Source organism: Marmota flaviventris, chromosome 5, assembly GCF_047511675.1.
Source record: "Marmota flaviventris isolate mMarFla1 chromosome 5, mMarFla1.hap1, whole genome shotgun sequence".
NCBI lineage: Eukaryota > Metazoa > Chordata > Mammalia > Rodentia > Sciuridae > Marmota > Marmota flaviventris.
The window spans coordinates 123,652,551-123,664,335 of NC_092502.1; the positions used below are offsets into that span (position 1 = coordinate 123,652,551).

The 11,785-nt window shown below is 37.9% G+C and overlaps 1 protein-coding gene across 1 annotated transcript; it reads right to left on the minus strand.

The window, feature by feature from the left end:
• Positions 1 to 939: 939 nt before the first annotated feature.
• Gzmk (granzyme K) lies at positions 940 to 11,307 on the minus strand. Its single transcript, XM_027938137.3, has 5 exons — positions 11,142 to 11,307; positions 10,730 to 10,877; positions 5,067 to 5,217; positions 4,065 to 4,334; positions 940 to 1,330 (listed from the first exon to the last, which is right to left on the minus strand). Exons 1-5 carry the CDS (start codon positions 11,200 to 11,202, stop codon positions 1,166 to 1,168), a joined length of 795 nt encoding a protein of 264 aa, XP_027793938.2. The 5' UTR covers positions 11,203 to 11,307; the 3' UTR covers positions 940 to 1,165.
• Between the last annotated feature and the right edge of the window lie 478 nt (positions 11,308 to 11,785).

The window sequence follows — 11,785 nt, forward strand, 5'->3', positions numbered from 1 at the left end:
AAACTCTTTATTTTGTTCTGGATACCATAATTCATATAGCTGATTGTATTCTTCATTTTTGCACTGGCTAAAGCATAGAACCAAATGTGAATCTTGCTAACAAATGTATAGGAAGAAACTTAATTGCACTCTGAGTGCCACATGAGCATTTCTGCCTTCCTCTCCTCTTTTGTACTCTCATTTCCCCTTTGCCCCAATATTGTTGCCAATTTTTTTTTTTTACCAATTTATTTTTAAGTCTACATTTTATTTTGTTGCGGGTATTTTTGTACATTGCATTAACACTTTCTGGAACAAAATGTGACATAAATAATACTACTCAAATATTTGTATAAAACTTGATTTTTAAAATTTTTAAAATTTGTTCTAGATAGTTATATATGACAGCAGAATGCATTTCAGTTCATTTTACACAAATTGAGTGCAAATTTTCATTTCTCTGGTTGTACATGATGTAGAATTGCACCATATGTGCAGTCATACATGGACCTAGAGTATAATGATATTTCTTGAGTTGGGTATTTGTATTTACTATTTATGATTTTAAAAATACAACTTAGGATAACCAAACTCATAAATGCTTAAAGTAGAACAATGGTTGCCAGGGACTGAGGGTGAGGAAAATGAGGAATTGTTATTCACCTGGTATAAAGTTTCAGTTTCACAAGATGAAACTTATGGACATGTATTGTAAATGATTGTGCTTATATTTAATAATACTCTATTGTACAACTGAAAATCTGTTAAAATGGTAGATTTCATGTTAAGTATTCTTACAACAATTATAAAACACTGGATAATTTAGCACAATTCAGCAGAAATCACAACATAAACCTGTTTAAGGTGGTAGCATTACTGTCTTGTTTAGTTACCTTATTGTCCTTTGGGGAGTGTGGGTGTAATAGGTTTGGAAATTACTTTATACCCATAAAAGACAAATGAAGAATCTTCTAAATTTTATTTAGGATGAAATCAGCATGGTAAAAATACATTAGTGATGTGCATGAAAAAGAGCTTCATTCCTTAACAGAATAAGTCTTCCAGGTACAGAAATGTACCCCAACTTAGCTCTTTTGTACCTGTATCCACATACATCTGAAGATAATGTTGATCTGTGAGCACATGACAAAACAGAGCAAGTAACTGGAAGATCCAAGAAAATTATTTACAGTCTCAATCGAGGTGGGGCAAGGTTGTTTTTGATCCAAGCCTGATATTTCTTAGTTAACAGAGTGTAGATTCCAGGCTTATTGGCAATGCCACATTTGTGACCTCCAGAGGCAATGGCATGGAAGATACCTTTGCAGACCAAGGGGCCACCTGAGTCACCCTGGAAAGAAGGAAATGTGGTGAGAAGCTATTGAAGTTTTTGTTTTTTTTTAAACCAATTGTTGACTGCCCAACGTATTCTTTTTTTTAATTGATTTTTTTTTTTTAAAATGACAGTGGAATGCATTACAATTCTTTTTCTTTTTAAAGAGAGAGAGAGAGAGAGAGAGAGAGAGAATTTTTAAATATTTATTTATTTTTTTAGTTTTTGGTGGACACAACATCTCTATTTGTATGTGGTGCTGAGGATTGAACCCAGGCCGCACGCATGCCAGGCAAGTACGCTACCGCTTGAGCCACATCCCCAGCCCCTACAATTCTTATTACACTTATACAGCACAATTTTTCATATCTCTGGTTGTATATAAAGTATGTTGACACCAATTTGTGTCTTCATACATGGACTTTGGATAATGATGTCCATCACATTCCACCATCCTTGCTAATCCCCTGCCCCTCTCTTCCCCTCCCACCCTTTTGCGCTATCTAGAATTCATTTATTCCTCCCATGCTCCCCCTCCCTACCCCACTATAAGTCAGCCTCCTTATATCAGATAAAACATTCTTGCCCAACATATTCTAATCTGAGTATTTGGGTTCTCTGGGCCCTACAATTGCCTGACATAGCCTCTTACTCAGTATAGGTTCTCTATCTCTCTAGGACTGTGTTTTTGTCTCTTTGTCTCTGTTTTTCTATGATTATGACTTTGCCTCTATGTCTATACTATGTCTCTCTTTTTTCTCCATCTATGTCAATGTATACCTATATTCCTTGATAATCAGTGACTATTGAGTTTTATTTGTTGAGGAGTGGGTGGGTGGACATGAAGTTTGAAATAATCCACTGAAATAAAATAAATTTTCTAAATTGTGAATTTCATTTTGGTGCTCATGGACCTGAAATCCAGGTAACATTGAGGCCAGCAGAAAAGAGTGTTACAGTGCGGTAAATATCTAGATGGCAAGGACTGTCTTCTTCATTATTCTTTTGTATTCTCACATGGTTGAATATAGCACTATGGATATATACACTTGCTGAAAAAAATTATTTTTGAGGACTTACTCTAACAACAAAACATGCAACTGAATTCTGTCAGGAAAAGTGGGAGTTATAAAGAGGGTGGTGTGGCCTTTTAGACTAAGAGCTGGCTTTCAAATGTGAAGAACAGTCTCAGCCTAGGCTGTGGCCACATGGAAAACTGCTTGGCCTTGTCCACTGGTCAGCCATGATTACATGGTCAGGAGGCTCATGTTCTTAGAGTAGAACAGCTACATGGGATCTTTGAAGACATCATAACCCTCCATCCAATAATAATTAATATGGCAAATGTTGCATTCTAATTTTTAAAAAATTAATAATCCATCTGTGCTACATATTAGTCACCTGTAAACATGTATCCAATTTCTTCTTACCAATTTTATAAACAAAAGGTTTTGAAAAATATAATGAGTATTATTCCTTTTTGTTAATCAGTGTGATGGTCTCAATGTTTATGGCCTCTTCCCCTGGTCCTTAAACTCACATGTTGAAATTCTCACCCCTCAGAGTGATAGTATGAGGAAGTGGGGGTCTTTGGAAAGTCATAGGTCATGGAGCAGAAGCCCTCATGAATGGGATTAGGACCTTTTAAAAGAGGCCTGAGAGACACCCTTTATTGCTTCCACCATGTGTGGTTAAAGTGAAAATAAGACATCTAGGAAGCAGAAAGCAGCCCTCACCAAAACCCAAATCTGATGGCACCTTGGTTTGGACTTTCTAGTCCCCAGGACTGTGAAAATAGATTTCTGTTATTTATAAGCCACTCAGGTTATGTTGCAGGGTGTTCACAGTTATGTTGCTATAGCAGCCCAAGCAGCCTAAGGCAGTCAATATTATTTAAGAAACACATACTGTATATTTGAGCATTTTGCACTTGAGTCTTATAAGACCTCCACATTGATTGATTTAAAAGATTTTTTGTTTGTTTTGCTTTTGAAGTGGAGGGTGAGTTATCTTCATCTTCTAATCACCACTCATGACCTCAGGGTTGATGGATGTTCTCAGGATGCTAGCACCCCTCATAAGTGGCCTGTTGTTATGGTTTGGATGTGAGGTGTCCCCAAAAAGCTTATGTGTGAGACAATGCAAAAAGGTTCAGAGGATAAGTGATTGGGTTGTGAAAGTCTTAACCCAATCAGTGAATTAATCCCTTGATAGGGATTAACTGAAGTGGCAGGGTGTGGCTGGAGGTGGGAATTGGGGCAGCGTGGCTTTGGGGTATATACATTTTGTATCTGGAGAGTGGAATCTCTCTCTGCTTTCTTATCAACATGTATTCTGCTTCCCTCCACCGCTGTCTCCCATGTTCAGCCTCACCTCAAGCCCTGAGGAATGGACTAAGGGCTTCTATGAACTAAGACCTCTGAAACCATGAGCCCTCAAATAAACTTTTCCTCCTCTACAATTGTTCTGGTCAGATCTTTTAGTCACAGCAGTGAAATAACTGACTAAAACACCTGTAAAAATTGTCAGATACAGTCTACTTTCCTGATTAACAATTTAATGAGTGTTTATTAAGCATTGGGGAAAGTTCTTCCCATTCAAATTGGCATATGTGAAAGAACAGAGGGTAGAAATGAAGAGTACATTTCTAGAAGTGCGGCTTTGTGTTCTCCAGGCCTCCCCTCAGTGCTAGTAGGCACACAGTCTTGACTGCAGTACTCTGGAGATGCCTGTCTGAATGAGAGACTCTTACCTGGCAGGAATCCTTATTGCCTTTGGTGTCTCCTGCGCATATCATGTCTTTGGTTATAATAGGATTGTGGTTGTAATAATTTTGGCTGTTACAAAGTTTTCGATCTATGATGGTAACAGTGACTTCCTGAAGGGTATCAGAGATGCTGAAAACTTTTGAGTCAGTGGTTCCCCAACCAGTAACCTGGCATTTGGTGCCAGATCTAATATAGTTTGTGGATCTTGGGTGGAGCAACTGGACATGCTTGTTGAGGTTTGCGGCCCTGTGAAGCTGACAGAAAAAAAGTGAATGAATCATCGTTCTTTCCCAGCAGTATTCTGCTATTAGCCTGTGCATTGAATGTGTGGTCCCTCTGTCTTAGAAGGGCATCCCTTCTTCTTGAATCTACTTTGGTGGTAGCCTGCAGCTGCATTTGTGGTTGTTACTTTCCTGAACATGCTTTCTATTCCCTGTGGAATTTACTGATGCTCAGGGAATTTTGCCCAGTCTCAAGCAAGTGGCCTTTGCCCTGCCTTGGATGGATTTCTGTGAAATAACATTCAGGGGTCATGACTTTGAGGGCTGGGCTGTTTTCTGCTGAATAGGACCCTTGAGTATGGTCTAGACCAAATTTGGATTAGACAAAGTATGGTCTAGACTAAGCTGTAACTCACTTCTGAGTCCATGAAGTCACTTGGTTGGCTCTTGTATAAATGACTGTTGATTTTCCAATTGTTCATGAGAAAAGCATTTGAGAAAAAGCTTTTATTGTGAATCCTTGGGCTTGTGGGGATGTTCCTCTCTTACATATGGAGATTCAGAGTTGGCTTTCCTCATGTAACTGCATCCCTGACCTATTCTTTTAAGGTGATGAATAGAATAACATGAGTCCTTACAGAATTTATCATGATTACCTCAAATATGGGAAGGGTACTATCAGAGTGCTTCCTTGTAGATCCTTCAATTAACTGAACTATACTGTATAAGAATGTTGGAGAAATTGATGCAGACAATGATACATACCTTTACTAGCATGATGTCATTTGATTTAGAATTTGATCTAAGTCTTGAAAATGGTATGAATTTTTTAATCTCAAATGTTTGTTTGGAGGGCTCATTCTTTGACAGAGAATGTGCTCCTAAAACCACTGTGGGAAATTGGCCTTTGACCAACCTATAAAAGAAAGCAGAGAATGGCAGTAACAGAATGATTTCCAAATCCTCCGATGGGGAGCAGAGATGGCAGAGAGAGTCATAGACACAAAACCAAGCACATATTCCAGTATAACCTGTTTAGGATTGGGTAGAGTAACAGAGGTATCAATGGATTCCATCATGAATGAAAGACATCAAGAGCCAAATGATATGCCTGCAACCCCATTCTAGTCCAATTCCCCAGCGTTGTTAAAGAATATCAGAACTTGGACCTGATTGTGAGAAAAAAACTAGTGAGTTCCTGATTGACTTAGAGCAAGTTAACAATAAAATTGTGTTCATTTATGTAAAAATGAAGGACATTATACATCTTGAGTTTGTGGTTTGAGATTTATGCCAACATAAAAAAATAAGGGATTTTTTATTGTGCCAATATATACACATATATCAAAATATCTCATTTTAGCCATTTAAAAATATATAAATGATTTATACATAAAAATATGTGTGTATGTGTATATATAGCTGTTTATCCACCACTATCATTCATCTATAGAAATTTTTACCCCAATACTGGAGATTGAACCCAGTATCCCTGTACCACTGTACTACATTCTCAGTTCTTTTTATTTTGAGACAGGGGCTCACTTAATTGCTAAGACTAGCCTTGAACCTGTGCTTCTCCTGCCTTAGACATCCAAGTTTCTGAGATTACAGGTATGCACAACCAAGCCCAGCTTCCACCCTCTTCCCATTATTAGGTGTTTAAATGATTAAGATAAAGACTCAGCTCTATCCATGTTCATCTCTATGTTGACATCTGATCTCAGGCATCAGGAGATCCAATACATGGCAGTCAAATATGCTCAAAAGTCCTGTCTTCGCAGTTAGAAACATGATTTGGATGAGAAAGAAAAACTTTCATCAAGGTGAAATACTTGCCTATTTGAAATGAAGATATCTTAAGACTAGTAGCAATTGGTGATTCCATTGTGGAGATTTATAGGGTACAGCCAGGGAGTCAGATTAAGAAACAAAGTTTTTTTTTTGTTTTGCTTTTTGAAAAAAAAAATCTGATTGTACACAATTCTAATACTAGTTTCTGATTTACTTGTATGTTTTATAAAGTTATATTTATAGCCACTGGTGAAAATGGAAATGATTTAAAAATAGTTTTTGGTAACATCTCAGAGCCTTTGTATGCTACAGATACAGCCCCTTGCAATGTGCATCTTTTTGGAAGCCATCTTAAATCCTGTTTTGGTACAAGGAAGGTTATAAAAATAATTATATTTATTCATTTGCATATATTGATTTCTTTGCTATTTGAAAAGGGATCAAGAAATAAATCAGTGAAAACACATATACATACAGATTGCTAAATATTCATAAAATTAAGAAGGGCACCGAAACATACAGACAAAGGAAGAAATGACTGTTTCAGGTTGGGAGAATGTGCACATGACTCTGGTGGGAAGGATTTTGTACATGTAAGACCTGTGACTGCCTGGAATTACCACTTCTTGGTTTCTACCAAAAGAGTTTATTTTGGGAATTCCAGTTCTATTTGTTGAAAAGTTTGCCTATTGCAAAATCAGGATGGGTATGAAATTTCTCTTAGGATACAGATTGGATTTCTTAGGACTGATTCAAATTCAAATTCAACATACCCACTAACCCCAGAACTTTGGAGGGGAAGATGATATAAAATCCTCAGGATTAACACTCACAGAAAAGTGGGTATCTGCATAAACAACTCATACAAGGAAGGCTGTGAAGGACAAATCCTGAGTGTGGAAGATGGATTCTGATGAAGGGAGGGCTGTCAAGAAAATTTCTTGTTTTCTTTCATATTTTACTCATTTCCTTAACTAGCTATTGCTTTGGACATGTTTTGATTATTTTTGTCTCCACTGGGACAGGCTAAAACCAAAAACAACCCAAGCAGACCATTGTGCTTTCTGAACTTTCAATTTCTAGATACGTTTCAACTGTAGACTCTGTCCAACAAGGTCAATTTTTCTGTTCGTTGGATACCTGAAATTGCTTGAGTTGTAGGACTCCATTTCTTTAGCTAAACCTGGAATTCACATAGAGGAGAACTAATAATACAAGTGTTATTTATTTGAACAGTTTAGGATTTCTCCAAGAGTGGTCTTCAGAGCTGCATCAGAATCATCTGGAGCTGTTTGTTTAAAATGGAGTTTCCTGAATCTCACCCTGAACTTATCTGAAACAGAATTACACATAGAGCAGAGCCATAGTATTGCTTGTAACAATGTTTTTTCACCATCTGCTCACAATGTGGAAACACTGTCTCAATTGATCCTAACAATACCTTTCTTGGAGTTGTTAAAACTGTTGAGTGGTATATTCCTCGCTAGTAAAGGGGTGTTCTCTGACTGTTCTAAAGTGTCACATTGCATAACTGGGGGAATCAGGACCCCAGTCCAGCTTTTATGATTCCAATTCCAGTGCTCTTTCCTCAACTCCTCATTAAGTGCCATGCCAAGGCCCCGTCAAACCTCTTATTTCCTCTGTCAGCATGTCATGATGCTGAGAAGTACTTATGTTTAGACCCACTCCAGAGGCCTGGCAGCAAAGGCAGGGTTCCCATGTCTTGGAGGTCTCTCTTGCTTCAGAGACTTGAGATTTTCCCAGTCTCATCTCATGAATATAAACAGATCATCAGATTAGCCCCTTGATTATTGTCATGGAAGGCATAGATAATGATATAATAATACTTGATAATGTCTATTAAGGTCTTGTGTTCTGTGCTATTTTCCCTAGTGCCTCACAAGAGCCCCATGAGGTAGGTGATGATTCTCCACTTCATGATGAGGAATTTGAGGTTCAGACAAATTGACACATAGATATCAGGCGGAGGCTCCAGGCATCAGGAGTCAGTTGATTGGAAGCCAAAGTCATTTCACTTGGGGAGAGAGACTTGAGTGTTTGAGATGGAGTAAGACCCTGTAGAAGGTTCTGCCTAATAACATCCTGAGCAAGTGAGAGAGGGGGAAGCATGCAATGAAGGGTGGCATTAGAGGATACCTAGGAGGACAGTGGACAACAGCTGGTGAGAGTTTTGTTGCTAGTAAGTTAAAATGCTGAAGATGAGCGTATACAGAAAACCTTTTACCCATTTCCTTTTATATTTGACAGGGAACTGATAAAGGGGCTCAGGTACTAGGGGCTCAGGTACTAAGGAAGGAGCTGAATGGAGGGTGGTAAGAACAGAGCACTCCCAGATTTGGCCCATTTTGCTATTTTGCTGAGAGGGAGGCCCAAGGTTAGTAAACCATTCCCACAGGGTACGTGTGAGTACATTTGTGGGCAGCCACTATTGAACTATTTCATAAATATTTGGAATTTCATAAGCCTTAATATTTTTGTAAGCACTGATCTGCCTACATTTTTACACCCAAGTGTCCTGTAGAGGAAACTTGATCTACATATTTTGGAGTTCTTTATATGCTAGCTAGCCAACCATTTAAAATGATATTTAGCAATTTTTTTAAACTCCAGGATTTCTCTCCACTCTTTCTTAATTTTTTAAAAATAATCTCCCCCCTCCAAATTTGAGAATCCACTTCTCTTGAGTTAAGTCCACTTGACAAAACTGAAAATTCACTCAATATAGCACTTTATGGTTCTTCACACATCATGTTTCAGGCTTAACAAAAACCAAACCAAAACAAAACAAAAAATCCTCCAGTTTGTTTCCTTTTTTCCATCCAGAATTTGTTGAACATTTACAAGTTAAGCTCTGAGTAGGGAGAGATTATAGTCCATCTGAATATGTACCATAAGTATGTTTGAAGTTGTGCATGCTTTTATTAATAGTCATTCTTTGCCTCACTGGTCCCAAGGGGGTAAGAGTCAGGAAAAGAGGGACAGAAGTAATAGGGGTGAGTTTTATGAAGACAAGAACCCCACTTAAATGAAGGAATCACATGAAACTGGAAATCAGTGACTTGCTATTTAGAAATAAAACAGAAGTTCTCCTGTTTTCAGGCTTCAAAACTTCTATGCTCAAATAGCCCCATTAACATGGGATCATCAGACAACACCCCAAAGCATGAAGAGAAACAAATCAGTTCAAGTATTCTGTTTAGACATAGCTGATGCCTAGACAGCAAGCCATGGCAGCAAACCATGTGAAGGGCTGAAAAGCTTCTTAGGAAGGAGGAGGCTCCATCTCAGCTTATCCAGGCAAGAAACATAAAGAAACAAACATGCAATCAATCAGAAAAAACAAAACAACAAAATACAAATGAAATAACAAATACCAAATTAATTTTCTACTGCTTTTCCTCCTGAGATGATTGCAGCATCCTAAGATGGGTTTTGAGCTTTATCAACCAAAGCAAGAGAATCCTAGTGTGAAATGAACTTTGGGAGGTTATTCTCTGTCTTCAGAAAAGCTTTCATTCTAAGTAACCCTGAAAAATAACTCACTATTTTTCTCTTTGTACAAACCCTCTATAAACTCCCCCCACTCGCCCACACACAGGATAGTTGTTACCTCTTATGGATGTTTTTCCCAAACTGCGGGCCCCAGATGTCTGGTTTAAGTGACGGGCCTGAGTAACTAAGGAGTCCAAACATCCACTGGAAAATCAGACTTCTCATACTAACATTATTGGCTGTAATAGATTTGTGCTTATTAAATGTGTCAAACATGCTAAAATACTTAAATTGGTGCTATCTAATTCTCAAAACCCCATGAAACAGGGTATGTTTGTCTCTCCTCATAGATACACAGGTTTGCTTTCTGCAGTTTCAGTTACTTGTGGTCAACTGCTGGAAAATTAACATTTTAAACTTAATAAGCAATTCATAAGTTTTAAGTGACTTTTTAAATAGTATATTGTTATAATTTCTCTATTTAATTGTTGTGTTAATCTCTTACTGGGCCTAATCTATAAATTTGACTTTATCATAGGTATGAATATATAGAAGAAAATAGTACATATAGGGTTCAGTATCTTTGGAGGTTTCAGGCATCTGAGGGATATTTTGAAATATATCCCCCACAGATAAGGAGGGAACCACTGTACCATGATTATTAATTCCCACTTGTAAAATGGGGAAGATGAAGAAGACAGGGAAAGCTAGCTTTCTGATCTCCCCCTGAGCAGTATGGTCTAGAAAGGCCAGGAAAACTGCTGCTTCCATTATTGCTGTGTTCCTGAGGCATTAGATTGAGGTCTTGGATTTGTCTAATATCTTGCCTGATGAAGAGATATGGAACCTTGCATAGGTCATGGGTGCTTTACATTATGACTTAGCTAAAATCTGAATGTCATCCAGAGAAACCCATATGTTTTGCAGCAAACTTTCCATTATCTCTAAAAGGAAAACCCAGGACATAAAACATGGTTGTACAGGAGGGCACCAAAACCCCACCAGCTGGTCAGCTATCACAAAAGCTAAGGGCAGTTCAGATCTCTCACCCAGGAGAGTCAAACTTCTCTTCTAGCCAACTTGAAAGAAAAACAGGCACATGGAAATGTGGAGGGACTCACCGAGAGTGGCAGTGGGCTGCTGTCAGCACCCATTGTGGATGGATCAGAACTCCTCCACAAGTATGGTAGCCGTTGTACTGGATGGAGGCCATAAAGGGCCTGGAATGAGGTGGTACTTCCTGTCCTCCAATAATTTCCATACTGAAATCTGCAAAAGCAAAACAAAAGATTTCACAAAAAAGATCCAAGCATTTACATATAATTCTTCTGATTACAATCACTACATTTTCAAAGTTTAAAAGATAGCAATTTTACCTAGTAGTTATTGTGATTTTACTGATATACAATAGTATAAAACATAAGATGGTGTGGGGGGGAAAGAATTGTGAAACTCTGTTTATCTATAATGTAACAATATAATTGCTAGAAATTCACTCAATGTTTGCATGTGGTAGGAATAGGAGATACTTACACTCTGGAATCAGGTGAGCCCCAGCTACTAAGAAAAACAGAGACAAAGAATACCTAGTCATTTTAATGCCCTGTATTTGAGAAGCCTAGATGAAATACTTCCTTCCAGTTGGTGAACAAAGAAGGTTCTGAAGACTGAATTTTGTTCTTGCAAGTTTTAATTTTCTCACCGCAGAGCTCTAGAAGTAAGATATTTCACACCTAAATATTAAAAGTGTCATTTCAGTTTGTGGAGTTTCAGGCTTGCACTTTTAGTGCTTTGGGGGAGGGATATGTGTGCTACTATGATAATGAACTCATTTCTAGAGGTAACCATTTCCAGTATCTGGATAAGAGACCTCATGTTATAAATGGTGAAAGAATAAAAAATATCCAAGCCATAAGAACCTAATAAAATTGCAGGCAGACTTTGAAGATGATCATTGTTCTAAAGCAATACTTAGGCACCATTTTATGCCAGGAAAAAATAGTAAGTATTACTATTACTATTAAATGGTGCCTATCACATTTAATAAGTATTTTTCATGTGGACATAGGTTTTTGATGAAGAGACATAGAACCTTGTGTAGGTCATGGTCACTTTACAATGTGACTTAGCTAACGTCTGAATGTCATCCAGAGCAACCCATATGTTTTGCAGCAAAC